Genomic DNA, 13,363 nt, shown 5'->3' with positions numbered 1-13,363 from the left:
CCACTCTCCAGTAAAGAAGAGAAATTATAAATACAGTTGAAGTTCTCTGTAAGTCCTTCTGTAGTCCCATTCCTGCCTTCTCCTTTAGAGATAAATGTCACCCTGAATTTGGTCATTTATTACACATGTTTTTGTATTTTTCCTAATGCAGAATCCTTTTTTAATAACTTTTTTAAATCCTTTTTCAATTTGGTAAAAACTTTTCAAAACTTAATTTACTAGTAGAAAGCAGGGCAACAGGAACTGTTATTCACCACCGGTGGAAAGGAGTTGAGGCTAGTGAACTTGCTTCCTCTTTCCCTCCGTCAATCTTGAGTCCTTGACATTCTTAGTGAATGAATCAAAGGACTTCCTGCAGGGGGCAGAATGAGGGGCACCTCACCAGTTCATAGTCCTCATTAGAATATCAGTTTCCTTCATTAACACAATTTTTATTCACTCATATAAGGGCTAGTAGTGGTGTGGTGATTTAAGTTTGCTTTGACAGCAGCTATGTCCATGATGTTGAACTCTGAATTTGATATTCCAGAGCAATACTGTTAGAACAGGAGACGGAAGAGTGAAGAGCTTACGTAAACATTGGAGTCAGACAGGCCAGCTGGTTTGCAACAGTTCCACTGTTTACATTACTTAATTGCTATATGATTTTGATCAAGTTCTTTAACCTCTCCCTTGACCCTGTTTGCCCCAGTTCTAGGTACTTCCACCATAATCATCTTTGCTGTAGACAGCTGTCTACAAACCCTTGCAAGGGTTTTTGCCGCAAACATTTTCACCAAATAACTGGCTGTAGGCAATCTTGCCATGAAAAAGATAAAATCACAACAAAAGGGACCTTAAAAAGGATGTAATAAACATAAAAAATGAGTAACAAAATTAAAAACACTTGTGAAGCTCTGGTTGGTGTGGCTCAGTGGATTGAGTGCCGACCTGTGAACCAAGGGGTCACCAGTTCAATTCCTGGTCAGGGCACAGGCCTTGGTTGCAGGCCAGGACCCCAGCTAGTTGTATGCGAGAGGCAACCCCACATTGATGTTTCTCTTCAACCCTCCTTTCCCCTCTCTTGAAAAATAAATAAATAAAATCTTAAAAAAATAATACTTGTGGAATATAGAATATTTATGTGCATTTAAAATGTGTTTAGATTCATGGTAGTTTTGGGCCAGTAACGGATTTCATTTTGTGGATTGTAACTAAGCACTTGTCTTCATTCTGTGGGAAATGTGAGTTCAATTATATGCTCCCAGAGAAAGAAACCAGCTTGGTCATCATCATCATCATCACTTGAAAGAAGTGCTATTTTAGATGCCACTACATCTACTTGTCACTTTATAGATCATTATGAAGTCTAGCTAAGATTTATATAGAATAGAAAAATGGGAGTAACAGTATGAACTTCATCAATGGAGTAATGAAACCAAACAATAACAGCAACAAAAATCCCAAACTGGCAACCAGTTATTTTTATCTTTTTTGTTTGCAGGCTGGTGCTCAATCCACTGAGCCACACCAGCCAGGGCATATCTTTTTTATAGCAAAATTGCCTTCTACCCAATTAGTTTTACTGCAAAAATGCTTGTGACAAATATATACTGCAAAGGTGCTATGGTGAAAATACCTGACAGTCTACTACAGTCCTTGTAATTTCAAAATACTTGAAAAGACATAAAGTAAATGTTATCTTAAAAAAATTGTCTATAGCTACACTGTCTAATATGGTAGCCACTGACCAAATGGGTTAGCCTGAATTGAGGTGTGCTGTTATGTGAAATACACAATGGATTTTGAACACTTCATAGGGAGAAAACAATGATTATATTTTATTGTTTTTAATATATTTAAAAAATATTTATTGGGTTTTTTTTGAGAGACAGAGATATCAATTTTTTGTTTCATTCATTTGTGCATTCATTGTTTGATTGTTTGTACTCCAAGCAAGAATCAAACCTGCAACCTTGGTGTATTAGAACGATGCTGTAACCAATGGAGTTACCTGGCCAGGGCCAAGTTCTTTATATTGATTACAAATTTGAATGATAATATTTTAAATATATTACAAGTTTGATAATACTTTAGATATATTAGGTTAAATATATACTGTTAACATCACCTGTTTCTTTTCACTTTTTTAAAATGTGGCTACTAGAAAATTTAGTTACATATGTGGCTCACATATTTCTGTTGAGAGCACTGGTCTAGAAGATCTGGGATGTCTAAAAAGTTTAAAGGGTCTAATGCCATTATAGCATAACACAGTTATTTAGTCCTTTTACTTGTTTTAATAAAAAAGTACCTTTTACATTTTCAAAATATAGGAAAATTGCAAATTTAAAATAAAACATTCTAAATCCATTAGTAAGTTGTATTTTAACATTAATTCTAGCAGAACACATTGTGTGGCAGCTACAGCTGAGCCTACTCTCTAAGGGCTGACTTGCTCAAGAATTCATTCATTTCAAAGAGTTACGATGTTGGGAATGACTTTAAAATATAGTTGACCCTTGAACAATGTGGGTTTGAACTGCATAGGTCCACTTATACATGGATGTTTTATTATTCATTTCATCTATTTTTAGAGAGGGGAAAGAAGGGAGAAAGGAGAGAATCATCGATCAGTTGCCCTGGCCTACGACCCAGGCATGTGCCCTGACTGGGAATTGAACCAGTGACCTTTTGGTCTACAGGGCAGTGCTCAGTCCTCTGAGCCACAATATCCAGGGCTGTATGTGGATTTTTTAAAAAAATAATTTTTGTTTTATTTATTTATATTTTTAAAAGATTTTATTTATTTATTTTTAGAGAGGGAAGGGAGGGAGAAAGAGAGAGAGAAACATCAATGTGTGGTTGCTGGGGGCCGTGGCCTGCAACCCAGGCATGTGCCCTGACTGGGAATCAAACCTTCGATGCTTTGGTTCGCAGCCTGCGCTCAATCCACTGAGCTATGCCAGCCAGGGATGGATTTTTTAAAATGTATAGTTTGCTCTCCTTATCCCTGGGTTTTGCATATGCAGATTCAAACAACTGCATTGAAACAGTATTTTCTTTTTTTTAAATTTTATTTTAATCATTGTTCATATAGAAACAGTATTTTCTTTGTTTTATATTAAAAACATTTAAAAAAATTAAAGTTGACATTTATTATTAGTTTCTGGTGTATGGCATAGTGGTTAGACATATATATATATATTTCATGAAGTGATTCCTCTGATAAGTCTAGTACACACCTGGCACTATACATAATTATTATAATGTTATTGACTATATTTCCTATGCTGTACTTTACATCTCCCTGAATATTGTAACTATCAGTTTGTACTTAATCCCTTCACCTTTTTCATCCCCCCAGCCCTCTCCCATCTAGCAACTATCAGTCTGTTCTCTGTATCTATGAGTCTGTGTCTCTTTTGTTTGTTTATTTTGTTCTTTAGATTCCACATGTAAGTGAAATCATATGGAATTTGTCTTTCTCTGACTTACTTCATTTAGCATAATACCCTTTTGGTCCATCCATGTTGTTGCAAATGGTAAGATTTTGTTCTTTTTTATGGCTGACTAATATTCCATTGTACATATGAGCCACAACTTTTTTATCCAATTACTTATTGATGAATACTAGGTTGCTTTCATACGTTGGCTATTATAAATAATGCAACAATGAACATAGGGATGCATATTATCTTTTCAAATTACTGTTTTGGGTTTCTGTGGATAAATACCCAGAAGTGAAATCACTAGGTCAAAAAGTAGTTCTGTTTTTAATTTTTTGAGAAACCTTCCATACTGTTTTCCATAATGGCTGTACCAATTTATAGTTCCACCAACAGTGCAAAAGAGGGTTTCCCTTTCTCCACATCCTTGCCAGCACTTTGTGGATTTATTGATGGTAGCCATTCTGACACGTATGTGGTGATATCTCCTTGTGGTTTGAATTTGCATTTCTCTGGTGATTAGTGACATTGAGCATCTTTTCATATGTCTGTTGGCCATCTTTTCATGTCTATTTAGATTTTTTTGGTGATAAGTTGTATGTGTTCCTTATATACTTGGAATATTAAACCCCTTATTAGATATTTTATTGGTGAATATCTTCTCTCAATTGGTAGGTTGTCTTTTCATTTTGTTGATGATTTCCTTTGCTGTGAAAACACTCTATAGTTTGATGTAGTCCCATTTGTTTATTCCTTCTTTTGTTTCCCATGCCAGAGGAGATGTATAAGAAAAAAATGTTACTAAGAGCAAAGTCAAACGGTTTACTGCGTATGTTTTCTTCTAGGAGTTTTATGGTTTTGGGTGGTATATTTAGGTCTTCAATCCATTTTGAATTTATTCTTGTATATGGTGTAACAATGTAGTCTAGTTTCATTGTTTTAAGGGAACTCTTTTGTAGGTAACTAACTGCCTTTTTCTTCCTGCTTTTTCGATTTTCTCTTTGTCTTTACCCTATTGGGGTGTCCAACCTTTTGGCATCTCTGGTCCACAGTGGAAAAAGAAGAGTTGTCTTGGGCCACACATTAAATACACAAACACTAATGAAAATTTATGAGCAAAAAAAAAAAAGGTTTTAAGTAAATTGACGATTTTGTGTTGGGCTGCATGCAGCCCATGTGCCACAGGTTGGACACCCTGCGTGCCATTCTAATTATGATGTGCCTTGGTGTGGGCTTCTTTGGGTTCATCCTGTTTGGGATTCTCTGCACTTCTGGACTTGTATGTCTTTTTTTTTCCAGGATAGGGAAGTTTTCAGGCATTATTTCCTCAGATACGTTCTCAGTCCCTTGAACTCTCTCTGCTACTCTGGTACCCTGTGATGTGGTGGTTGTTATGCTGGATGTTGCCCTAGAGGTCTCTTAAAGTATACTCATTTTTTAAAATTCTTTTTTCTCTTTGCTGTTCTGATTGGTTGTTTCCTGCTACCTTATCTTCCAAATGGCTGATTAAGTCCCCTGCCTCATATACTGCATTGTTCATCCCTTTTAGTGTATTCTTTATTTCAGTTATAGTCTTCATTTCTGACTGGTTCTTTTTTATGGTTTCTGTGTTCTTTATTACGTTTACTATTTGCTTGTTGATGTTCTTACTAAGTTCCAGTCTTTTGAACTGTTTCTGGTAGGTTGCTTGTCTGTATTTCATTTAGTTTAGGGTTTTTGTTTTCTGTTTTTTTTTTTCTCCTGTTCTTTCATTTGGGGCATGTTTCTTTGTTCTCCCCACTTTGGTTGCTTCCCTGTGTTTGTTTCTAGGTATTAGGTAGAGCTGCTACAGCTCCCCATCTTGATAGAGAGGCCTTGTATAGTGGGTGTCTTGTGGGGCTCAGGGGTGCAGTCTCCCTGGTCACCTGAGCCAGGTGCTCCAAGGGTGTCCCTTGTGAGGGTTGTGTGTGTCCTCCTGTTGTAGTTAAGCCTTGACTCTTGTTGGAACCTCAGTGGGAGGGATTGATCCTCAGGCTAGCTGTGAGGATTGGCCATGACCACAGTATACAGCTGCTGAGCTTGTACACTAAGGTTCATCTCAGCTGGCTCTGGTGCATGCCAAGACCACCCTTAGGGTGTGCTGTTGTGGAGGTATGTGGGAAAGGCCATGCTGCAAACCAAGGCCTGCTGCCACCAGTACCAGGCCTGGGCTGCTTAGCAAAAGACACAGGGCTCAGTGAGGCCTGCTGCCATCTGCTGGCTGTTGGTGAGGCACAGCCACTGAAAGAGCCTCTGCTGGTACCTGAGTTGTGTGAAGCGGGTCTCAGGGAGTCCCCAGGGTTGGATGAGTGGTGTTTACCAGGTTAATGCAGATTTAGATTTGAGAACAGTACTGTGTTTGTGGCCACTCAGAAAAAGGCACAGGGCACACCAAGGCCAGCAGCTGCCTGACTGGGACCTGCAGACCTTAAAGAGATTTTTTAAAGAAAATCTGTAGCATAGGCCTGATTGGCTTTGTGGTGCCAAAAGAGCCTCCAGCAGTAGTTTGTTGGGTGGGGTGGGGTCTGAGCGGAGTCATCAGGATGGGGCCTGTGGTGTTCACCAGGCTAATATAAATTCAGATTTGACCTTGTGAGATGAAGAGTCGACATAGGAAATACGGTGCTTCTTGCCAGCTGTATGAGAGGAAGGTTCAACACAGAGACAATGGTGGCTGTCCCTTCAACTCTAGCTGAAACCACACAACTCTCCCCAGTGTCTCTGGTGCCTTCTGAACTGCTGACCCTCTGCCAGGGCCCAGGGTGTGTGTTTGCAAGTGGGTGAGTGTGTGCAGGAGCCCTTAAAAAGACACCTGGGTTTCCAGCAGCCTTCTGGCTCACCTGGATGGATGGGATCGCTGCTAATTTTCACAGCCAGATGTTATGGTGGCTCCTGTTCCTGGTCGTGGTGCTCTAGGTTGGTGAGCTCAGTGTGGAGCCAAGACCCCCCCTCTGTAGTTGAGATATACCTCCCAATTCTCAACTGCCCCTTTTGGGTGTGGGGCCAGCCCATTTCGCATCTCTGCCCTTCCTACCTGTCTCAATGTGGCTTTTTCTTTATATCCTTAGTTATAGGACTTCTGTTCAACTTGTCTTAAGATGGTTCTTCAGGTTGATTTTTCTATAATTTAGCTGTAATTTTGATGTGGTCATGGGAGGAAATGAGCACACCATTTACCTACTTTGCCATCTTGATTGGATCCCAGTAACAGTGTTTTGGATCTGAGGTTGGGAATTCACAGCTGCAGGAGGCTGGTGGTATATGTTGTTGATGGTATATATACCATTTTATATAAGGAACCTGTGCATCTATTGTTTTTATTATTAGTGGGGGGGGGTCCTGGAATCATGTCCCCCAGTGATATTGAGAAACTAGTATATTAAGTTTTTAATGTGGGAATTTGAGTTTATTGGATTGTGTTGAGAAATGCACATCTCTTGTTTGTAAAAATATGTGAGTTTTTGCTACAGTTTGTACCCAGAAACAGCCTACACTAAACTAGATCATTAATTTTCCCCCAGGGGAACAGATAGTGTTAGAATTTGGATTCTGAATTAAGTAAATTTTAAGTATATTCAATTGTGTGTCATGGGACAGAGATATAAGTTCTAAGTAGCTACAGTCATTTAAAGTAGAAAAATTTTTCTAAGCCATAGAACGATAATGTAAATGAATGAAATGGAAAAAATACTATCCATTTTAATTGTTGCAATGTAATTTAAGTAAAACATTACAAAAATAAAGCTCCAGTGTTGCTTTGACCCATTCATTAATATGTAATAATTTGTCTCTTGCCATTAGCAAGACAGTAGTTCTGGAATCATGTACCATAAATTTAAACAATAGTCATCTCAAGGGTATGGGGTTGTAGAAGATTTTACTTTTTACTTAGGGTATTTGAATTTTAATTTTTTTACAGTGAGCATCAGGAACAGAATTCCAAAGAATTAAGAAATGGGGATAGGTTAAAAATAGCCCTCACAGTACAAAGTATTTGATAATTTTTAAACCAAAAGGATTTATTTTATTTGAAGATGTGAATACATAAAGTGCCATTTAACATGTCATTAAAATGATTTTAAAACCATAATATTTTACTTGTTCCAAATATTAGTTATTTTCATATCTTTATCTTAATTGCGTATAGAAAGGTAGTATAGAACATATTTTGGAGTTGTATGGATGACTTAGATAGGGTCATGGATATTAAATTCCAAATGGAGTTTCATGGAATTATACTTGTTACTTTTAGTTTCATTACAATAAGGAGTTTATATTTGTGTACTGACTATATTGAGTATCTTTGTGTCAGGCCTTTATTTAAAGTCTTCATGACTGAATATGCTGTCTTGTTTGATTGTCTCAGCAATCCAGTGTGATTAGCCTAGTTTCAGCTTTTTATAGATGAGGGTTGGGCACAGAAGGATCATCTTCCAGGGTCACAGAGTAAACAGTTGGAGGAGCTGGTCTTTGAACAAAGGCACTCTGACTCCAGACTGTTAAGCATTACACAATCCAGCACACATACAGAAACACTGTAGCATTTGCTGAATAATGACTGTCCTTAAAAAGAATTTTCCTCCTGCCTCTTTATCATAGTGAGAACAGGTTAAAACATTTCTTCTGAAAGGTGTCTTTACTTATGAAAGGTGCTGTGGTGGGGCAGGAGTGTGGGTGGTGGGGGAGATTAGAGGATGAGGATGTAGGGACACAGGTCCTGACAGGTCAAAGTGGCAGTAATGATCAAGTGTCTCCATCCAAGGACTTCATCTGTTTCTAATTTGTGCTGGTATAATGGTTGGAATTGAATATGGACATTTATCCTAGATATTTGACTAATATGAAGGGGAACTTACTTTCTGGTTTGTAAAGGGGACTCAAATTTGTTGAGCACCCGTTGTATTAAGAGTAATGGACAACAGTGTGGTGATTGCTGGGGGCGGGGGGACAGGTATAAGAGGACTAAATGGTAATGGAAAAAAATACAATAAAGATTTAAAAAAGAGTTATGAGAAAGGAAAATAAAAAATGAACACCAGTGAAAATAAAAGATGCCAATCTAAATCAGTTCTCCTTACAATAGATTAATTAAAACTTTTGAGACATCTGCTGTCTCTTCATAGACTTAAGTTATTAAAGTAGAAAAAGGGGGGAAAAATGTGTATCCAGTTCTCTCCATGGTCTCCTTAGCAACCCGATTCTATTGATGGCATTGTGCAGATGGTATTTGATTTTGTGTGCTTAAATATTTATCCGTCTCCTTTTGTCCTAGCTAAAGGAACTCTCAGTGAAGATACCATTAGAGTGTTTCTGCATCAGATTGCAGCTGCTATGCGAATTTTGCACAGCAAGGGAATAATCCACAGGGATCTCAAGCCACAGAACATCTTGCTGTCCTACGCCAATCGCAGAAAGTCCAGCGTTAGTGGTGTTCGCATCAAAATAGGTCAGTGTCTGTGTGTTGTTTCATGTAAAGAACATCTTTGAGAGTTGGTATTTTTAGATAATTTGATTTCAGCTTTGTTACAATGAGTGCTTTTGTTGATGCACTTGGAAATTTTTGTTGAATTCAGTGAGGTGTGAACCCTTATTGGCAGCATATGGTAAATTTCAGACAGGGCCAAATGGCTCATGTTAGGAACTCTAGATATGAATCCTAGCAGGAAATCCTGCTTCTCCTCGTCAGAGGGAAGCTGAAGTATTGCAGTTGTTGGCAGCAAATTAGTAACCCAGATATTTTACAACTCATGGGATTTTAACATAAGGAATCTTAAAAGACCATTTTGTTCAGCCTTCTTATTTGGCAGTGTTTTAGCTCTCATATCTCAAAATTATTTGAAGCAGTTTGTAATGCTAGATATTTTTTTAAAAAAAAACTTTTTGTTGTTAGAAATATCATTTCTTAGCAATATCTTAAGAAATTTCTGATGTTATATAGGTTACACCTGATATCTGGAGGACAAAGACAGTTCAGTTTTAATAAGAACTATATTAATGAATTATTTATTATAATTAGAGCTTGCTCTAGCAAAGCTTGGTGCTTTCTCCTTTGTTACAAAACTGGCAGAGCAGTGACTTGTACAATTGGTGACTTCTTTCTCTTAGCCTGTTAAAATTGAGGTAGCTACTTTTTTTCTTTGGTAAACAGTTTTATTCCATGGCTGTTAATTTCTCACATTTTTTTGTGCCCTCTTGTATCTTGAAGAATCTTCATCTGTGTTAATTGTGAGCAAAGGTATCATTTGTTTTTCTCTTCTTTATTTTGTGGAATAGCGGATTTTGGTTTTGCTCGTTATCTACACAGTAACATGATGGCTGCGACCCTGTGTGGGTCCCCAATGTACATGGTGAGTGAGATTTTCATCCTCCTGTGTTTGCAGAGCCTTAAGCATTGCAGCATGCGCATAATGCTTGTTTCCATGCAGGATGGGAGTTTATATTGAGTTCGAATTGTTACTTATATTACTAACATTAATTATATTACTGATAATGCTGTAATATAGACATATTTTGCTTTGAGATAGCCGACTGTAAAAGTTAGTCATCCTTGCCCATTGGTTTTTATTTTTAAATTAGTTATTGTGGTAGAAATTTCCTATTAAATTAAATTGAAAATATAAATTGCTGAAGTATGATCATGCTATACTTGATGTGTAATGTTAGGAATACTCAAAAAAACCTTTTGGGGATACCCCTTCAGCTCTAGGATATGCTAACCTTTTGCATGTTGCCTCTCTTGACAACTTCTACGGACAGGATCCCTGTCTGTAGAAGTTTTTTTCATTGGTGTTGCACTTAAAGCTGAAAAACCTTAGTTAGCTCCCCCTTTTTCCTTTCACCTGCACAGTGTCAGGTCTGACAGGGTAGGGCTCTGAAACTTCTGGACTGATGTGAAATCACAAGCCCAGAAACACCTTTAATTCTGCAACTTCAGAATTTTGTGAAGTAAATAAATATGCCTATTTCAATTCTATGTTTAAAATGGATTTATTTTCAGTTGGGACTTTTTTCTTTCTTTTTTTCTTTTTGAGAGATGAGAGAGAGAGAGAGAGAGAGAGAGGAAGAGGAACATTGATTTGTTGTTCCACTCATTATGCATTCGCTGGTTGATTTTTGTATGTGTCCTGACCAGGGGATTGAACCAATAACTCTGGCATAAAGGGTGACGCTCTGACCAACTGAGCCACCTGGCGAGGGTTTTAATTAGGATTTCATTTAATCAAAAATCAACTTTGAAATCGTGGGAACTAGTAAACAAAGTTCAAAAAAATTTTTCATAAGATTTAATTTCTTGATCGTAATTTTACTGTTTATTATAAATTTTAAAATTCAACATAATTTAAAAGTTATTTTGTACTTCATAAGTACGAAATTAGTCCAGCCTTGGACTAACAGCTTTAAAGATAGGGAGAGTGCTTGGGCTGCTTTTTAAAGGAAATTGACCCAATAAAAAACTTATAAGAGACAATAAAAAATGTTATGCCTGGAAAATAAAATTTCAGGACCTTTAATATATGTATGTTTCTATTTAATGTTTGTCCTGATTGATGGTATTTGTAAAAAGCAACATCTAATGAGATGGGAAAATAGCTATAACAAAGCAGCAGGGAAATGCCTTTGCCTTTAAGACAGTTTTTTAAAAATCTTCACCTCAGGGTGTTCACTGATTTTAGAGAGAGGAAGAAAGGGAGGGAAGGAGGCAGGGTAGAGAGAGAGAGAGAGAGAAACATCCATGTGAGAGAAACATTGATCAGTTGCCCCCCTTGTGCACCCCAACTGGGAATTGAATCACAGCCTAGGTGTGTGCCCTGACTCAGGATTGAACCTGTAACCTTTTTGGTGTGTGGAACGATGCTCCAAGCAACTGAGCCACTCAACCACCGCAAGATTTTTATTATGTGTTTTGTGGTACAGTTTTTCTATTATTTTAAAAGCTTTTAAATGACAGAAAAAAAGGAATAATATAGCAAACACTTGTGTACCTACCATCTATATTTAACAAAGTTTATGTTTTGCCATGTTTGCCTTGATTTTGTTTTTAGAAAAAGAAATTATTTCATACAGTCCAAGTTCTTATTGTACCACCTCTCCCTTTTTCCATTTCTCACTCTTCTACTCTCATAACCTAGAAGTAACCTCTGTCCTGTAATTGGTGTGTATATTTTTTTATTATTATTTTACTATATTTTATGTACACCTAATAATAGAAATGCTTGTTTCTACAGCTTCTTTTCATGCAACATTGTTTTTGAGATTTACCAGTAAATGTCAATGTATTCATTATAGTATCATTTTGATTAGGGAAATATCACAATGTGTTCTTTTTATTTTAGTAGTTTTGTTTACAGTGTGACCTTTTCCAGTTAATTAACATATGATATTAATTATGTAATAATCTATTGCATGTCTCTTGAATGTTCTCACCCACAGGCTCCTGAGGTTATCATGTCTCAACATTATGATGCTAAGGCAGATTTGTGGAGCATAGGAACAGTAGTATATCAGTGCCTAGTTGGAAAACCACCTTTTCAGGTATCCTGACTTTTTTTCTTGTGTGCTCAGTTTTGGGATCTTCTCATTTTGCAGTTGCATTTATAAAATGGAGAATACTTTGAAAACAATGTTTTTGGTTCCTTTGTGACTTTCTTTGATTTTGTTACAGGCAAAAAACTGCTGTAGTGAGCCAGAACATTTTTCGCTTTTCCTTTCTTGTCTGCCTTCCCTTTGTAGTTGGGATGAGCATGAAACACGTTTTCCAGGGTAGTGATAATGAGTGAGGGCCAGGGCTAGTCTGGGAATAGCACAGGAAGCTGTGTCTCCAGATACCTGTTCTTGTCACTGCTGGGTGAGAGAGCTAGTTGTTTAGGCTCTATGGAAATTGTTTTGGGTCTGTCCCCTTTCCTCCTAACGCCTGACATCTTATCAGAAAGAGGCCCTCTGGAATATAATCGTGTGATTCCTCTTGGGTACATGCTGCATAATTACATAGAGGTTCTTTGAATCTGAATACTGGATCAAAGTGAACTTATTTGCCCAAGATAGTATTTAAAGAATTAGTGACATGGCCAGGTTAAGCAGTGAATTTTCAGATCTGGTTTGTGTGTAGCAGCAGCTTTGCTAGTTCAGCAGTTCTTAGGACGAAGGTGCTACTTGTTATTGTGGAGACTGAAGAGTGGCAGCATACCCAGTACTTGTCCTTGAACCCTGAGCTCCTCAGGTAAAATACTCGTACACCTGATTTTATACAGTAACAGTGTGCCTATTGGATAGGCCATGAATATGGGTTCTTAACCTCCAGAATAGTGCTTCTTAACCTTTTCTAAGTTTCAGGCCTCTCTGAGAGTCTGACCTCAGTGCCAGTATGCAGACTTGGCATGTAATTTCAGAGGTTTTATTAAGTTTCTTGTGGCCATCTGTGTACTTCAGCCATCCATGGTTTCAAGTTCAGAATCTGTACTGTATAGCAAGAATATAAGCATTGAATATATGATTTGGAATTTTTGTCCCTGTTATGTAGTAAATTAAACCTTTTTTTTTTAAACAGGCCAATAGTCCTCAAGACTTAAGGATGTTTTATGAAAAAAACAGAAGCTTAATGCCTAGGTATGTGTTTTGATTACATTGAGCTTTATAATTTGTAAATACAGTGTTATTTATTTGAACTCTTTGTTTTATGTATTTCTATTATTGAACTTTTTTCAATGACAGTAATGAGAGCATTTTTTTCAATAAGAAATTGGAAAATTACCAGCATTTCATAGGTGCCTGTGTAGTGCTGTATCATTTGTCTTTTTTTTAATATTTAAAAGAAAACCTGTGGAAGTTATATATAGTTTGCTGTGAGGAGGAGGAGAGGCAAACAGAGTAGATGCTCATAAAGCAGAAAGTCACTTCCCCCTAGGTCTCGCCCTCTGTCT

General features: G+C 37.3%; 1 protein-coding gene across 4 annotated transcripts in view; it reads left to right on the top strand.

The window, feature by feature from the left end:
• ULK2 (unc-51 like autophagy activating kinase 2) overlaps positions 1-13,363 on the top strand; it is a 112,514-nt gene that overhangs the window by 16,169 nt on the left and 82,982 nt on the right. For all 4 annotated transcript variants that reach the window (XM_045824094.1, XM_045824093.1, XM_045824092.1 and 1 more), the window contains 4 exons: positions 8,719-8,892; positions 9,720-9,793; positions 11,877-11,978; positions 12,991-13,049. In XM_045824094.1, coding sequence (XP_045680050.1) covers positions 8,719-8,892; positions 9,720-9,793; positions 11,877-11,978; positions 12,991-13,049 — 409 coding nt within the window. The remainder of the gene's footprint in view (positions 1-8,718; positions 8,893-9,719; positions 9,794-11,876; positions 11,979-12,990; positions 13,050-13,363) is intronic.

The sequence above is a fragment of the Phyllostomus hastatus genome, unplaced genomic scaffold (assembly GCF_019186645.2).
Source record: "Phyllostomus hastatus isolate PE091 unplaced genomic scaffold, TTU_PhHast_1.1 phas_scaffold_55, whole genome shotgun sequence".
In the NCBI taxonomy this organism is placed as follows: Eukaryota; Metazoa; Chordata; class Mammalia; order Chiroptera; family Phyllostomidae; genus Phyllostomus; species Phyllostomus hastatus.
The sequence above is the reverse complement of the archived record's forward strand: the minus strand, read 5'-3'. Positions and strand labels throughout refer to the sequence as shown.